This window comes from Dendrobium catenatum, unplaced genomic scaffold (assembly GCF_001605985.2).
Source record: "Dendrobium catenatum unplaced genomic scaffold, ASM160598v2 fragScaff_scaffold_253, whole genome shotgun sequence".
Taxonomy (NCBI): Eukaryota; Viridiplantae; Streptophyta; class Magnoliopsida; order Asparagales; family Orchidaceae; genus Dendrobium; species Dendrobium catenatum.
In genome coordinates, this window is record NW_021318715.1 from 103,294 (window position 1) to 120,664 (window position 17,371).

At 32.4% G+C, this 17,371-nt stretch overlaps 1 protein-coding gene across 3 annotated transcripts in view; it reads right to left on the reverse strand.

The window, feature by feature from the left end:
* Positions 1-17,371, reverse strand: part of LOC110099718 (dihydrolipoyllysine-residue acetyltransferase component 2 of pyruvate dehydrogenase complex, mitochondrial) — a 34,892-nt gene that overhangs the window by 13,334 nt on the left and 4,187 nt on the right. For all 3 annotated transcript variants that reach the window (XM_020826960.2, XM_020826961.2, XM_020826962.2), the window contains exons 3-11: positions 10,660-10,753; positions 10,267-10,319; positions 10,028-10,125; positions 9,914-9,954; positions 7,691-7,746; positions 7,541-7,615; positions 7,362-7,454; positions 3,958-4,200; positions 3,718-3,790 (exon numbers count right to left, since the gene is read on the reverse strand). In XM_020826960.2, the coding sequence (XP_020682619.1) occupies positions 3,718-3,790; positions 3,958-4,200; positions 7,362-7,454; positions 7,541-7,615; positions 7,691-7,746; positions 9,914-9,954; positions 10,028-10,125; positions 10,267-10,319; positions 10,660-10,753 (826 nt within the window). The remainder of the gene's footprint in view (positions 1-3,717; positions 3,791-3,957; positions 4,201-7,361; positions 7,455-7,540; positions 7,616-7,690; positions 7,747-9,913; positions 9,955-10,027; positions 10,126-10,266; positions 10,320-10,659; positions 10,754-17,371) is intronic.

The following is a 17,371-nucleotide window of genomic DNA, read 5'->3' on the forward strand; positions in this document are numbered from 1 at the left end:
AGATGATGAAGTTGAAGTGATGCCGTCTGAATTACAAGATGAAGATTTAAATGTTGATTTCTTTGATGGTCTTAAAGCATTCACATCCACCACCATTTAAGAACAAATAAAAAAAAGTATATAAATAATATAGTTTTCTTTTCTTAAACTTTTATTAATGTATTACACTATTATTCATTATGATATTGTTCAAAAATATTTAGGGAAGAGAAAGATAATTAATAATGAGAAAGAAGAAGCTGATTGGGAGATATTGGACTCTATAGGAGAGGGGGAAGAGGAGAGAGTAGTTCATCATAATGATGATTCAAATGAAGACCCCCTTAGTGATGACTGATGAGTGATGACAGTGCTGATCACTAGTGAGTTCTTATGTGATATGTCTCCCTTATTTATTCTCACAGATGTGGTAAGTAGCATTTTATATTTTATATATTATTTAGTCATTAATATATACAAAATTTATTATTTTATGTTTACGCAATTTTTTGATTTTGAGGCTTACGCCTCGCCTCACGAACGAAAAACGCCTCAATACCCGAATACGCAATTTTAAACGTTGCCTAAGAGAGAGAAATGAAAATGGGAATACTCATCAGAATTTTAACTTTTATTTTTTTACTAAAAAAATTTTGAGATGTAATAAATTATATTTTAAAAAAATCATAAATAATTCTTGATTTTTAACATTTTTTAAATAGACACGTCGGAGGCGTGTCGTGTCAAATACATGTTGGACACTGCATACCTATTTGAGGAGAAATGTCGGTGCATCATAGATCTTCCATAATACTCTTACATATAAATCTTCCAAAGAAACTTTTCCCTTCAATCCTATATAATTCACTACATATGTTCCACATATTCCTTTGACCCCACAAATCTTAGAACAATTCTCAATTCAATAACATAGGCCAAAATTTTAAGATCCTTCCCACTTAGATGATGTTCCTTATAAGGATGTTTATAATCACATTCTTATTACTGATGATGAAATGGGACACTTGAGCCTCATTATGAATGACCAACATCTAAATTTGTTAATGTGCCTAAGGTTGAGTATGAGAAATTATCATATGTTAAGCTATAGTTTATTTTTCATGAAGTGTTTGAGCCTAAGAATGTTGTTGAGCAAGAAAAAATGTGCCTTGCAGTGTTTGTTGATTATGATGTTGAGATAACTTTAGATTTACAAAAACCTATTGTTTATCTTCTCCAACTCCATGTATGGATTCTTTCTATAATTCAGTTGCCACTATCTTAGGATACATTCGTTGACTCTAAATGCTACAACTTGCTTTAGTCGTACAAACCAGAGATTTTGTGATGCCATTATCACAATTGTCACCAAAACCACTCTTGGTCTATATTGCAGAGATCTTGCTGAAGGAGCCTCCCAACATCTAAACCTCCAAATCTATGTATGCTCTTTAGACTTCTTATTTCTACTCCCTGTACTATAGGAGGTGGCAAGGCAGAGAAGGTGACCCCACTAGATCATCTACTCTAAAGGTTTTTTATGGTCCAACTGAATTGATGCAATTTAATAAAAACTAGTTCACATTTAACCCATTTATCCCAATAAGACTGATTTCTCACACACCAACTATAACAATTGGGTCTGCACATCCAAATGAAGTGTACACATGACAAATGATTATTAATATTAAAAGCCAACACAAGAGAGCTGCCTACATCAAGTAAGGCCGACTAAATCTGGTTACTCTGCCCAAGAATAGCTCCCAATAAACAACCCTATGACCCTGAGATGCTTTGCTTGAAAATTTTTCTCCTTGTTGTCACCTTTCAAGTTGCTGCCCATTGGCGCCCACTAATCTACACATTAGGTAATAATAATAATAATAATAATAATAATATAGAATTAAAATAGAAACAAATATATACCAACATTTCCTAAGTTGCTCCAAGTTTACCTATTAGACTCATCAACCTCAAAAAAAAAAAAACATTGAATCACGTAAATTATGCTTGGAAACCTGAATTGAACGCAGTCGGCAATTATTATGAAGTGGTTTTAAGTTCAAAACGAGTCTACAAAATAGGTAAAATAGACAAAGTGTCAACAAGTAGTGCAACAGGAGTAAAGATTGAGATAGAATTTTAGCTATTGGGAAGGGAAGAGTTAGACAGAAAAAAAACTTGTGAGATTAAGAGGAGAAGAGAATTGAGAAATTAGAAGAACGAATGACCCAAAGAAAGCAAATCGAGGAGATGGAGAGATGAGGCATAAAAACCCCTCAAAGAGGAATCAACCCCGAGCGAGGACACCTAAAAGATATATATATATTCCATCAACAGCCTTCTAAAATATTTATAAATAAAGATTTGAAACACCAAAACAAATCAGTTTATTTATGTTTGCTCCTATTATGTTGCTTCGGGAATAGTTATAACCATATGAACAAAGGTTTTTTTTTCAAAACTGGAAAATGAACCGCAGTGATTGATAGGTTGTGCTTGGTTTCATGTTTTAATAGTTTGATTCAATTTCATAATTTAATGGTTCTGTTTTGAATTGTAGTAGACTTCAGTTCAGTTTCAAACATATTTTGGCTTAGAACCAAACGGAATAGTGCCCATCCCAATTAATAAAACTTCTAGTTACTAATTAACACTCTTGTATAGGTCATAAAGGTTCAAAACATGCCAAATTATAGCTAGAAACTGTTAAGAGATTCATTTCATCTTTAAGGTCATATATACAATAATATTAATATGCCTAGTAGATGGAGGGCAAAGAAGACCTCCGTACAGGGGGCACGAGCCATCAATGAGATATGGCTCTGAAAGAGCTAGAATTCTAACATTGTGTCAAAACCTACGGGCTTAGGGACAATATTAAGTAGACAGTTTTTTATGGAGCATAGATCTCCCAAAAAGTAAAGGAGGCATGCAAAGGTTTCCTCGAGTAGGATAGAGATTGGCCCTCGAGTACACTTCATGGTGATTTCATCAGGAAAGGCTTCTTGTAGTATTGTCAATATACTAATAGAGAATGCTTAGATTAGCTTCGCAGAAGATAATCCTATGGTCTATATTTTGTTTCAGATGAAGTAGTGAAAGGCAAATGGAGTTCCAGCTGAAAGAAACCTTCTCTCTGTCTCGCAGATATGAATTCAGGACTGAAGAATTTTAAATGTATGTAACAGTGAACATATCACTCTCCAACATCCTACTTAATCGTGGAGAAGTGTTCTCCCACACAGCCTTAACATTTCACTGCTATTTCTAGGCTCCATTCCCAAATATGCCTCTATTCAGTCACTCAAAATTTCAAATAATTTTCTTCCAAAGTAAGCAGGGAAAGGAGATCATATTTCTTTCAGATTCTTATTCAATATAATTATTTCAGTTTCATTTCATCTCGAATGATTTAATTTCAACAAAGGAGACCCTTAAGGTCTAGTTATGGGTTCAAGCGCATGCGTGTATATTCTTCAGCAATAAGAGATTCCTCCCAAACTAATGTAAACTATTTGACTTGCCTTAAGGAATTATGTTATATAATAATATCAATCGCAAACCAGCCCGTTTAATTGATTTGAATGGATTAGGTTATTCATTGGCATAACATGCAACTTTTTGACTAAATGTTCTGGCAACTCACCTAAATATTCTCAGAAAGTTTATGACAAATTTATACAATCAATGATGGTTAAATTTTGTATTTAAAGAACTAAAAAGAAAAAAAAATACCTAAATAATCCTCAACATCAGCCTTCACAATGCGTCCATCAGGACCCGTGCCTTTAAGGCTTGAAAGGGGAACCTACATGGTCGAAGAAATTTTTTCTTATTAAGATAGGTGATATTATAAGAAAAAAGATATTTTGTTCACTAATATTATGCACGCTAGATTTCAAAATCATATAAAGTTGTCCTTGGGGTTGCAATATTTAAAAAGGTAGCATAAAATACACTAAATGCATATCTTACATTGTTATCCTCTGCTAATTTTCTTGCTAAAGGACTCGAGAAGATGCGATCTTCTGAATGTGGAGTTGCTTCAGCCTGTGAAACCCTTGGCTCAGGAGCTTTAGCTGGTTCCGGCTCCTCAGATGAAGCTGTAATTGTCTCAGATGGTGCCTTTGCTTCAGCCGGCGGTGCAGAAGAAGCTGAGACTTCGTAATTTTTAAATTCTGCAATATCTTGCTCTTCCTCCACAGTTATAGCAATCACCTGATTGAGGCAGGAAACATAAAAAAGAAATCCAAAAAAAAGTAAAAAGTTAAAAATAATCCCTCAATTATTCGTATGTAGCCAATTTAATTTCGAAGTATTATGTTCCTCTAATTTAGTCTCTTGACTTTATAAACTAGGTTCCAAAAATCCCTTAGGAACTAAATTGGATCAATTTTTAATAATTGATGAACTAAACAGACCTTCCAATGGCCCGGTTAGGAAAGTTGAGGTATTAGACTCGACTTATGCTAAGAAAGGTAGAGGTAGACCTAAAAAGACTTGGCTAGTAAATATTAGAAATGATCTATCTTTATTAGATTTAAATGAGAATTTGACTTTTAACCGGACACAATGACGAAAAATGATTCATGTAGCCGACCCCACATAGTGGGATTTCTACCTGAGAGACTATTTGGGATCAATTTTATATAGTCAAGGGACAAAATTAAAGAAATGGGATACTCTAGGATTAAATTGACCACATACAAATAATTGAGAGACTATTTTGTGCTTTCTCCAATTAAAAATAAAAAATTGAAAGCCAAACTTCATTAGAATGGCTGAAAATGGAACTTCATCAGAATAGCCAATCAACAAGCCTCAATAACGCTTCAAGTAAAATTTTCAGTCACTACAACAATATTTCAAAAAAAAATTGAAAAAAAAGCACAAATTACTTGATGAAGGAACTTCACAAAAAAGTTATTAACAGAAAAATAATGATCAATTCCCGTAATTTATGGCGTTCAAAGCCCTGATGTGCAACAGATGTTTCTGATGAAAAGACATATGCGCATGTTGCAACAAAATCTCGTCTTCATTTGCATGACCTTTGCAGAATAATCATTCTTTTCATTAAATGCGCCTTTTATTGGCAGCAAATGGCTCCTCTAATAATCTATTGATTAATCTTGGTTGACCTAAAGATAATGAGGTGTTGGGCAGCACAGCAACAGAAGGGAAAAAACGAAAAAATCCACAGCAACTTGCAACTGGCGAGGCAGTTGATGGGACGTAATAAAAGACACTGCCATTTTGAGTAACTCTAATTCAGTTCTCAATCTGTTAAGGAAATATTTTATCTTATTAACCAAGAATAGGTGCCTATAACTAGGCAAACACGAGGAACAAAACTAAAAAATTAATAATTATAAAATATTCATATTTATGATGATATAAACAGGTATTGCTCTAATAAATTTTTTTCTAAAATATGACTTTCTTAATATGCCAATGTTCCCCTTAAGTTGAAGCATATATATTTACTAGCTCAAATTTATAGTATAGCCGAGAAAACAAAGATTTGTTAGGGTCATGATAAAGATATCTGCAATTGTCAGATTTGAAATGTTAGGTGTAGTAATAATTTTGGAAAGCATTGCATCTCCTATGAAATTTCATAACAATCAACTTTAACATGTTAAGTACATCCATGAAAAATAAGACTACTCATAATATAGATGACATCATAATAGCCACAATATAATGCCATAGACTAACAGAAAGAAAGACAAGCTCTTTTAAAAAGAGTTTTTACATCATTTCACATGGTGAGTCATAGCAGTGCATTAAGCCTCATCTCTAAACCTAGCCAGCATAGTTTGTTTCTTACTTTTTTAGATGCCTAAGCTATCTCTAACAAAAGCATAATATCCTGCAGCAAACTTGATGTCTTAATCAAATTTAGAGTAATGAAAAAATACTTCAATATTAAAGTTCTCAACATGATGAGTATGTAAATTTTTTATCTCCATTCATTCATGTTGAATGCTTCAGATGCTAACGTTAGTGCACGTAACCAGCGGCTTTAGGTAAGTTATACATTTAACTTGACAGCATAAATGAATTATAGCAATAAAAACAACAACAAGCCTTTATCCCACTACATGTGATTGGCTACATAACTCATTTTTTCTCCATTGTATCCTATTAAGAGTCAAATTCTCATTTAAATCTAATAAAAAAAGATCATTCTAATACTTTCTAACCAAGTCTTTTTAGATCTACCTCTACCTTTCTTATCATAAACCAGATCTAATACATCTACTCTCATAACCGGTTATCGGAAGGCCAACATTTTATGTGATCAAACCATCTAAGACGACTCTCTATAATCTTATATGCCACTGGAGCTACTCCAACCTTTTCACAAATATACCCATTTTGCATTGTGTCTAAGAGAAAAATCATTCATCTACCTAAGCATCCTCATTTATGCAACACTTAACTTAATTTTATGCTTCTCTTGTGATGGCAAACATTCTATTCCATAAAGCATTGCAAGTCTCACCACCGCTAACAGAATTTTCACTTAAATTTGAGGGTACTTTGCTATCATATAATAGGCCCGATGCATTCCTCCACTTCAACCATCAACTTGAATTCTACTAATAATATCTCCATCTATCTTACCATCACTTTCAACAATAGATCTGATATATCGAAAAAGTGTACTCTTTTTAATGACTTGATTGTCCAAAGTTATTGTCGCCCCCTAAATCTACTACTACTAAAATTACACTCCATGTATTCACAATTTTAAATCTGCTCAAATGAAAATCTTTAGACTCTAAGGTTGACCTCCATAATTCAAGTTTTCCTTGAACTCCCTCTCTAATCTTATCAACAAAAAGAATGTTATCAGTAAAAAGCATACACCACGGTACATCCTCTTGTAGTAAGAACATCCATAACTAAAGAAAAAATATATGGGCTTAAAACTGATCCTTATATAATCCAATTGAAATAGAAAATACTTGGTCAACACTTTGTGTTTGAACAAAATAGCTCTAGCTCCTGGATAGATATCCTTAATGACTTGAATATAACCATTATTAACTTCTTTCTTTTCTAGAACTCTCCATAGCACTTCTCTTGAAACTTTATCATATGCTTTCTCTAAATCAATAAATATCACATGTAAATTCTCCTTATTCTCTCTATACTTCTCCATCAAACCTCTCAATAAATGTATAACAAACATAAAAAATGTAAAGGGAAATACCCCCAATGGATTCATTATTGAATATGAAGTAAAAAAAATACTTAACAAAAAAAATTATGCAAAGTGTGTGAATAGACAATTTGCATACAAAAAGTACCTTCGAGGCAATGACCGAATGTTTCAAAGTTAAAAAGAAAATCAAATTTGTTTATACCTCTCCCACTTTTATGTTCTGGGCACCATCCCCTTTAATAATCTTAGCAAGATAGCCTTCTTCCATGCATTCCATTTCCACAGTGGCTTTATCCTGTAAAGAGAAGATGTAACAATCAAGATATATAACAGACAATGTATTGAATAATAAACATGTTCACAGATGTGCTAGTATCCTACAGTTTCAACTTCACAGAGCACTTCACCAGGAGAGATTTTATCTCCTTCCTTCTTCAACCACCTTGCAATGTTTCCCTGTTGATGATGTTGTGGTAAGCTTAAAATTCATGCCATAAATACTTGGCATTTGGCAATACAACATATATGTACCTCTGTCATGGTAGGAGAAAGGGATGGCATTCCAATTTCCTGATGTGGAGGAAGGTCTGAATTAGGATGACAAAAAGCACCTTGAGTACTCTCATGGAAATCGATAGCCAATAGTAATAATCAGAAAGGAGTGACTTTTGTCATGTAGATAATTTAGACTTAGGAGAAGAAATGAGCAAAGACGATGACAACGACAACAACACATCAAGCCTTTATCCCACTATGTGGAGTCAGCTACATGAATCATTTTTCTCCAATGTGTCCTATTGAGAGTCGGATTCTCATTTAAATCTAATAAAACATATCATTTCTAATAGTTTCTATCCAAATCTTTTTAGTTCTACCTCTACCTTTCTTAACATAGACTAAATCTAATACATCTACTCAAAATGAGCAAAGACATTAAACAAAAAACCAAATCATATTCCATGGACTAGTTAGTTACATATAAACAAAGTAAACTATCTTCTCCATCAGATGACCAATAGCACAAGATAGAAATCAAAATGAGTCGGGCTTGCCTGCCACATTGTCATATAAAAACTAACTAATGTGCAAGAAATTTGACTGATTCTTCATCCAACATACTTGCTTTCAAAAAATTTCTGTAAAATTGGCAACTGGATAGCTTTTATGTAGAACATAGCTGAAAATGCAAGCTTGTCCTTTGAACTGAAATCAGCATAACACAAACCAATATGAATTGGTTTATACAAGGAGTTGCACTATACAATGGAGTTTGCCTCCAAGCTCATGCCACACATACAAGAAATAACACAGCTTTTAACCCAGCAACCATGCACCAAAAGCTTAGTCCTTGCCACCACTAAGTGAAGGAGAACAAAAAAAATGGATCAAATCTGATGAGGACCAAAGCTAGCGGTTGTAACATAGAATGACCAAGAAAAAATCAAATAATGAATGTAGAACCACAGCTAACCACTGAATCGAATGGAATAAAACAGAAAATGAGCCAAAGGTGCAGAAGATGTAGATAAACTATTATGAACGTATGATAAAAAGGAAATTTAGAATATTGTTGTAAAATAAGACACAGCTTTAACTATTAGTGATTAAAAAACATTCAAAATATTCAGAAAAAGTAGCTCATCAGGAAAACTTAGCACATAAGAAGATGAACGTCAGGCTGCATGTCCTTATTTATTCATTCCGTTATTAGGTACTATAAAAAGATAGTAAACAATATCTAAAAAATCTTTAATATTCTTCTCAAGTAGTTAAATTTTAGTTATTGATGTACTACTTTGACCCTCTTTTCTGTTTCTTCGCACCATAAATAAATAAATACAAATAAACAGCTTGTAAATTGGTATTTTCATTGAGAATTTGAGCCATTAGAACTTTAAAAAAAAAAAGATATTTTATTTTTCATGATCTGATGCCCAAAGCATAAGGATGCTTCTTCTTTAGTCCTACTTGAAATTAACGGTTAGATTAAATATCCACTTCAGGTAATCGTAACTCTATTAATTGTATCATCAACAAGAACCTCATATTTTGTACGATAGAACTACAATACCAAAACCTACAAATAACTATCAATTAATCATTTCTCATCACTAAATGACCATGATCATTTTCTAATTTAATAAAGTTGCATCTCATGACATCAAAATTTTGGTCTACTAAGCATATAAGCCCCTTGACATCCGAATTTTCCTATATTTCCTTTTGTTTAAACACCTATTAACACCATTTCAAGTAAAAACATCATACATTTTGAATATTTGTCCTAAGCACATCAAAGACAGCTAAAAAAGAAACTACTTAATGTTTATCAACATTGCCAAAATTATAAATTCTTTAGTCATTCTTCAAATCATTGCTACATCATACATTTCTCTAAAAACTTCAATTTAATGCCAATCCATGCATTTTTCAGCTCAAGCATGACAAATAAATTATTGAGTTATACTATCACATGCAATTTCAAGGCTAATGAAAAGCATATGAAGAAAAAAAAACAATTCACAAAATTGCATTATAGCATGCGATCATAAAAGACAAGCCTCTAAGTGTGACATTTCAGTAGAAAATTGTGCTCTGGTAGTAGAACGAACCAGTATTTAACTGATAGAGAATCGTTTTTATCAATCCTTCTAAGCAGTTTTATACAACTCATAAAAACAGCATCCGCAGGCTGCCCAGACAACTTCATCTTATACAATTAATTGTCATGAAAGATATAATCAACATACGAACCTGATTTGGCTGAATAGTTTCTCATTGATGCTGCATGTGGACTGAAAAAATAGAAAGTGATCAACATTTTACCAAGGAATCAGTCCTTCAATGAAATGATACATGATAACTTACCCTGAGACAATACTGATGAAATGAAAGCTAGACACAGGGATTCTCGTTTTAATTGTGTTACTAGTCAAATGAGATATAGACAATACTGTGGAAGAAGCCTGTATGAAGCAACAGCAAAACATACAAGTTAAACATTCAAAATATGGCAAGAGAAACTGCGGAGAGGAAAATGTGATGTCATGCAACTAGCAGCAGTCATGAATGCAGTAAGATACTAAATTAATTATGTTGGTGATAACCTTGGTTGTTGGGGAATATCCGACAGCTACGCTGGCCTCAGCATTTCCTTTTCCTAGCAAACCATATCCACAGCTCCTTAGCAACTCAAACATAAACATGACCAGTTAAAACACATGTACAAGTGTAGTGTATGGTGCATACTAGGGTATCAAAAACCACCCATCGTCCATACCCACACAAAAAGCCAATAGCTTAGGAAGGAAAAAAAATCAATTGCAGCAAAATGTACTTGCACATGCATGAATGTAAGAAAGAGAAAGATGGACTTGCAAAAAATTTCAACACAAATTGGGCTACAAACTATAATCATCTAGATGAATATATGCACAAAAAACTCAAAATTTAAGGTCCTTCTGCAATGAAACATTAGAAAGGAAAAAAAAACTGCTTACCAACTCCTCTGCTAACAAAAGCAGCAGCAGCATCAGAGGAAAAAGAGACAGCGGAAAAAGGCCTATTTTGTAGAATATTTTGAGCATTCTTGAGCTGCAAAAGCATGAGGTGAAATTATATACAATCTAGCACAAAAAACAACATAATAATAATACTAAAATAATTCAATTGCACGTTTAAGGAAAAAATGGACGGTTATAATAGTGATAGAGATTAATGCTTAGCTCTTTGTGATGCCTTGGAGAATGGCTATTGTCAACGGTGATATTTTAGCTTTACATAACCAACCAAACCATAGTTTCATAAACCAACAAGCAGCTTCAGAGAACAAGGATAATATCCAAACTCATAAACCAAAAAGAACTCCGGATTGGGAGGCTTTCCCAAAGAAAAAGAACAAGGGAATTCATCATTACTTCAATTTTTGCCTAAGAAAGAATGGGAGAACAAATATAATAGTTCATAATTTTGCTGCACTATCTATGAACCTTCTTGAACAGTATTGGTGTTATTTTGACCTAATAGCAACACAGAAATCAGCCCAACACACACAGAATAGGTTAATTAGAACCTGTTCCATAAGCATTTAGAGAAAGTTGTGGCTGTAATTTTTCCAAAAACCAATTATTTGGGTTGGTTCTTGTTATTGGGTTCAGTTCACCCAAACTAACCCGCAAGGCTCCTCTAAATTTCCCAAGCAAGTACGGTCCAATATAAAGCTTTTGACTTGAGTCACATGTGTACAAGATGAGAATAGAAAACCAGTAAAAAGTTTTGCATTTGTATTTTGTAACAAGTCAACAAACGATATACAATTTGTACATAATTTATCAATACACTAAAAACTTGAATAAGTTTTAGAAAACAAATTATACCCCAAAAATGAACCAGCCCAAACTGTTACTTTTTAGACTAGCATAAAGAAGCCTCCTAGCAAAAATACTAGCCATTTTCATATATGTTTTTATCTTTTTTATTTCATAAACAATCTGCATTAAGTTTATTTCCCAGCTTGTTGGCATCTTAAGTCGCCTATTGTAAATGCCCGAAACACCTAATTTTATCCTCCTTTATATTAACCATAATAAGTGCTACTCTTACTGAGTTACCATCCTCCAATATAATCATTTTACTTTATAAATCCCTATTGCATCAAACAGCCATCTTAATATCCTTATTTCTAAGATACTAAGCGTAACAGTGCGCATTTTTTGGTCAACATTCGAAGTCATATGGTATGCTGAGTATCTTTGTGATATTTATCTTTAAGGCTTTGTCTAGCAATGTTGTTTAGTTTTTGTTTTGTGCAATTTGCTACAAATAAAGCCATAGTAAAGCTTATAGGAAGAACATGCTGCTTTTTTATTGTGTTAGTCATTATTATATGTAATAACCAAACGTGTGAAATGAATTTATTTGAAAAACATGAAAATTCTGAAGTAGAGCGCTGTGGTGCTAGGCACTAACAGTATTTTCATATATTTTTTATTATAAATATCCCTGCCCCACCCAACTGCCTCCCTTACTTTGTTGCTTAGCCAGGAAGAAATTGAAGTAGGAGAAGAATAGTAAGGATAGAGAAAAACCTTTGGGTCGTATTTATCCTTCATTTCTATTACAGATTTTGTTCAATTCGTTGTAAGTAATTATCTTCTTAATTTTGTTTTCAATAATTTTGATTTCTCTGAATTTATCTATCCTAAATTTGTCAAAAATGTATCTTCTGATTTCATAAGCTTTCACCATATAACTTTTGATATGTTATGGATTTGATCATTTTGAATAATATCTGAATAATATGATATGATTTTATTGTATTTTCACCAGTTAAATATGTGTATAGGAATTTTGGGATTAAATGAGTAGGGAAAAAGACATTGAAAATAAGTTGAAAAGTGTTGTACTGTGATATGGCATGATAAGCCGGCAAGGTAATGTGTACTAAAATGATTAATATGATTGAGTTATGCAAGAATGTAATATTGCTACAAATCTGAATCATATATGATATACTGATATATAACATGATAACCTCATGTGATATCCTCAAAATCCACATGGTTCACTGGCGAGAGTCAGTGGATGAGAGTCATAAGGAGCTGAAGATTAATTGAGAGTTATAAGAAGTCAGGGTGACTATCACATATTTCAAGGGTAGTTGTAAGGAGTTTTGATTGGGAGTAATAAGGGTGGACTAACTGGGAGTCATAAGTGCAAAAGCAAGATCAAGATATCATCTTTTAAATATCTAATTATTGTATTGATACTGTTTATTATCATTAATTACTCCTTATTGTTATGATATTGTAGCTCACATTGTATTGATACTAACTATTGTTACTTATTAATGATTTTCGTTACTGTTACTGTGACTGACGCTGAGAATATTGATCTTAATATTATTACTGATATTATGACTAGCACTAATACTACCTACTGCTATCGTGACTGATGATGTAATTGACTAAGATGTGATGTATTATAAATTGATTTTTGATATGCGTTGATGCATATATGTCTTGATATGATTTACAGCATACCGTCTATTTTGCCTTGCATTGATTTCAGTTGTAAGATTTTGGTTACTTGTCGGCTATGTATTCATTACGTGATTTTACATGTTTTCAGAAAATAATAAGAATCCTATGATATGTGGCTCTGGACAGCGCGCATAATTCTTTTCACTGTTCACAAAAAATTGATAAGCTCAACTAATTGGCTAAAATGAAAGACAGATATAATTCTTCCAATATAGATCTCGGGGCATGGTATATTATAAAACCATGAAAGAGGCATGCACAGTATAATACTTTATGTTACACATTACCCACACAAATTAAAATTGTGGAACTTCAGATTTTTCAAAACAAAGCACTTGAACAACATTCATAAATCGTCATCATATTCCCTCATCACATGTAATCTCCGAGAAACTTCTCCATTTTAACAAAAAAATCTACACCGAAAATCAAATTTTCAACTACCACTCCATACTAGTTATAATAAATCTAAGAAAATTAAAACCATCACTTCACGTTCTAAAACTATTGATTACCATAATATTGCATGCATATTCAACAACTACTCTAATAATTGTAAGGTCTCCTGCTTCTCAAACAATTAGCTAATATCAATAAATCTCACTTAACAAAACAATTTCACATACAAATAGCATACACTAATTCCTCTGAATAAATCTTTTATAAATTTCAAGAATTAATCTTTTATAAACATATCTATAGCCATAAAAAAATAATATGGATTTGCTCATCCTTGATATGACTACTTTGATAGAAAGCTCATAATTCATTCCACAATCACTTTTACTGATGGTCAGTATAGCATCATACACAAATTTAATAACTTCAGCATGCCATTGATTCACTCATTTTTCCAAGTAAAGCCTAACAAAATAATTTTCAAAAAAATACTACATTCTTGTTGCTCTTTATACTTCTCTATTAACAGCCGTGACACAAAAATCAGCTTAATAAGAGGTTACTTTGGTATAAAACCAAATTAATTAGCTAAATTTCACAAGGTTTTTTTAAGCATATATTTCTCATCACCATCTCCCATAACTTCACTGTTCATAGGATTTATTTAAAGATAATTATCAAATACTAAGCATCTCCTTCAATCTTAAAACTCAATAACCAAATATTTTTCCGTAATCTTTTGGATTTTTTTTTATTTTTTTTGTATCTAGATTTCAATAAAAAAAACTACTAACCAAACTACTCCATAATATCATTTAACTCTCATAAAATGTCTCTTCTAAACCAACATCTTTAAACTTACATATGCATTTCACAACCTATTCTTTTTTCTTATAAAACTCTTGTTTTATCCAAATAGCGAGTTCTTCTTTCTATGAAATCTTTAAATTCAACTAAAATTCTATTATATCAACATTTAATTTAATCAAACTCAATATCACATTCCTCTTCACTATTTTACATTCCTTAGCTTTTTTTCCTTCAGTAATTCCTAACCAACCACACAAATCATCACGACTTCTAGCATAGGCTTTAGATATTATCATCTTCACAAGACCTCTAACTTCTTACAACTGCGATATATAACAACAATAATTAGTCTTCGCCATTCTTTAAAGTACGTTTATTTTTCTTAAAAATATTTTATACCTCCTCGATCCACCAACACATCTTCTTATTAAAGTATGGTAAACTTTTAATTTCTCATGCAATTTCCATAGCAACCTTCTAACTATAACAAACCATTTTGCCTACATTATGTTTGGTTTAGCTTGAAGATCCAATTTACCATTTTTATAATTGCGTCTTACAAGATTAACAACATATATAACATCTTTCTTTCGAAAAATCATATATATATATATATATATAACAACTACTCTAAATATTCTAATCAAGTCTTCTCTTCTAAAAACCCCTTCAAAACTTTACAGAAAAAAAAAATATTGATGAGTGAGAAAAGAGTATTTGCAATTTAACAAGTCAGCTTTTAAACTAGGTGGTTATCTCATTTGTTAAGTAAATGTCATATTATCATAACTAATGCAAAATCAAGGTCATGCTTTGATGTGTTTTTAGCGCATTGTACTAAATAAAACCAGCACTCTCATGTAGAATTACTAGCTACTCCCAAAGTTAGATCACGTGTTGATGAAGTAAGAGAATATGAGCATGCAAAATATAAGTTTTCTAAGCATATTTTTCACATAAGCCAAAGCAACCTGTCAATTTTCAAAAAAGGTTACTCAAAATAAAAGTTGTACCAATCAAACAATAAGTATAGCTTCTCCCATATGTCAATAGTAGAACCTAACTGTTCATTTTAGCCACTAATAACAATTGCCATCTATTTCTCAGGCATATATTATAGTTTCATCCAGTTCTCCCAGACTAATTATAAAAAATTTTCTCTAATCCAATTTAAGGTGCATATAAGCACTAAGCACATTTATAATGAATTCACCAATAACTAGCAAACAACAACATCAAGCCTTTATCCTACTCCATGGGGTCGGCTACATAAATCCTTTTTCCTAGTGAGTCCTGCCAAGGGTCAAATTCTCATTTAAATCTAATAAAGAAGGGTCCTTTCTAATATTTTCTAAGCATGTCTTTTTAGGACCTCTACCTTTCATAACATAAATCAAATTTAATATGTTTACTCTCCCAACCAATTCATTGGAAGGCCTCCATTTTATATGACCAAACTATCTAAGACGACTCTCTCTAATCTTATCTTCCACTGGAGCTACTCCAACCTTCTCACATACATGCTCGTTTTGTATCTTGTCTCTAAGAGTAAAGCCACTCATCCACCTGAGCATCCTCATATCTGCAACACTTAAATTAATATTATGCTTCTCTTTTAATGGCGAACATTCTGCACTATAAAGCATTGCAGGTCTCACCACCATCTTATAGAATTATCCCTTAAGTTTGAGAGGGACGTTTATATCACACAACAAGCCCGACGCATTCCTCCACTTCAACCATCCAACTTGAATTCTACTAGTAATATCCCCATTTATTTCACCATCTCTCTGAACAATAGACCCAAGATATTTAAGATGTGTAATCTTATTAATGACTTGATCGTCCAAAGTCTCAATCCGCCCACTAAATCTATTACTAGTAAAATTACACTACACATATTCAGTTTTAGATCTACTCAAATGAAAACCTTTAGACTCCAAGGTTGAACTCCACAATTCAAGTTTACCTTCAACTCCCTCTCTAGTCTTATCAACACAAAGAATATCACCAACAAAAAGCATATATCGGGGTAAAACCTCACAGATGTCTAGTGAGAACATCCATGACTAAAGCAAAAAGATATGGGCTTAAGGTTGATCCTTGATATAATCCAACTGAAATAGGAAAATAGTTTGTCAAACCACCTTGTGTTTGAACACAAGTAACAGCTCCAGCATACATATCCTTAATGACTTGAATATAAGCATTATTAACCCCTTTCTTTTCTAGAACTCACCATAGCACTTCTCTTGTAACTTTATCATAGGCTTTCTTTAAATCAATAAATATCATACATAGATCCTCCTTATTCTCTATATACTTCTCCATCAAACTTCTCAATAAATGTAAAGCTTCCAAAGTAGACCTGCCTGACATGAATCCAAATTGATTTTGAGAAACATTAATATCACGTCGCAATCTATGCTCCATAACTCTCTCTTGTAGTTTTAAAATATGACACATTAACTTAATTCCTCTATAATTTGCACAATCTTGTGTATCACATTTATTCTTAAAATTAGGAATCAACACACTCATTATCCACTCATCTGGCATCTTTTTTAATCTTCAAAATAATATTAAAAAGCTTAGTAAGCCAAGAAATTCCTTCATCTCATAAGCATTTTCACATCTCTATTGGAATATCATCAAGTCCAATAGTTTTTCCACACTTCATTAACGCCTCTCTAACTTCGGTTTTACTAATACGCCGATAAAACAAAATTCTTTATTTTCATTTAGGTGCTAAGATCACTAAAGTCAATCATATTAAATTGCATAAAACAACATCAAGCCTTTATCCCACTACGTGGGGTCGGCTACATGAATCTTTTTTCTCCATTGTGTCCTATTAAAAATCAAATTCTCGTTTAAATCTAATAAAGAAAGGTCATTCCTAATATTTTCTAACCAAGTCTTTTTAGATCTACCCCTACCTTTCTTAACATAAGTCAAATCT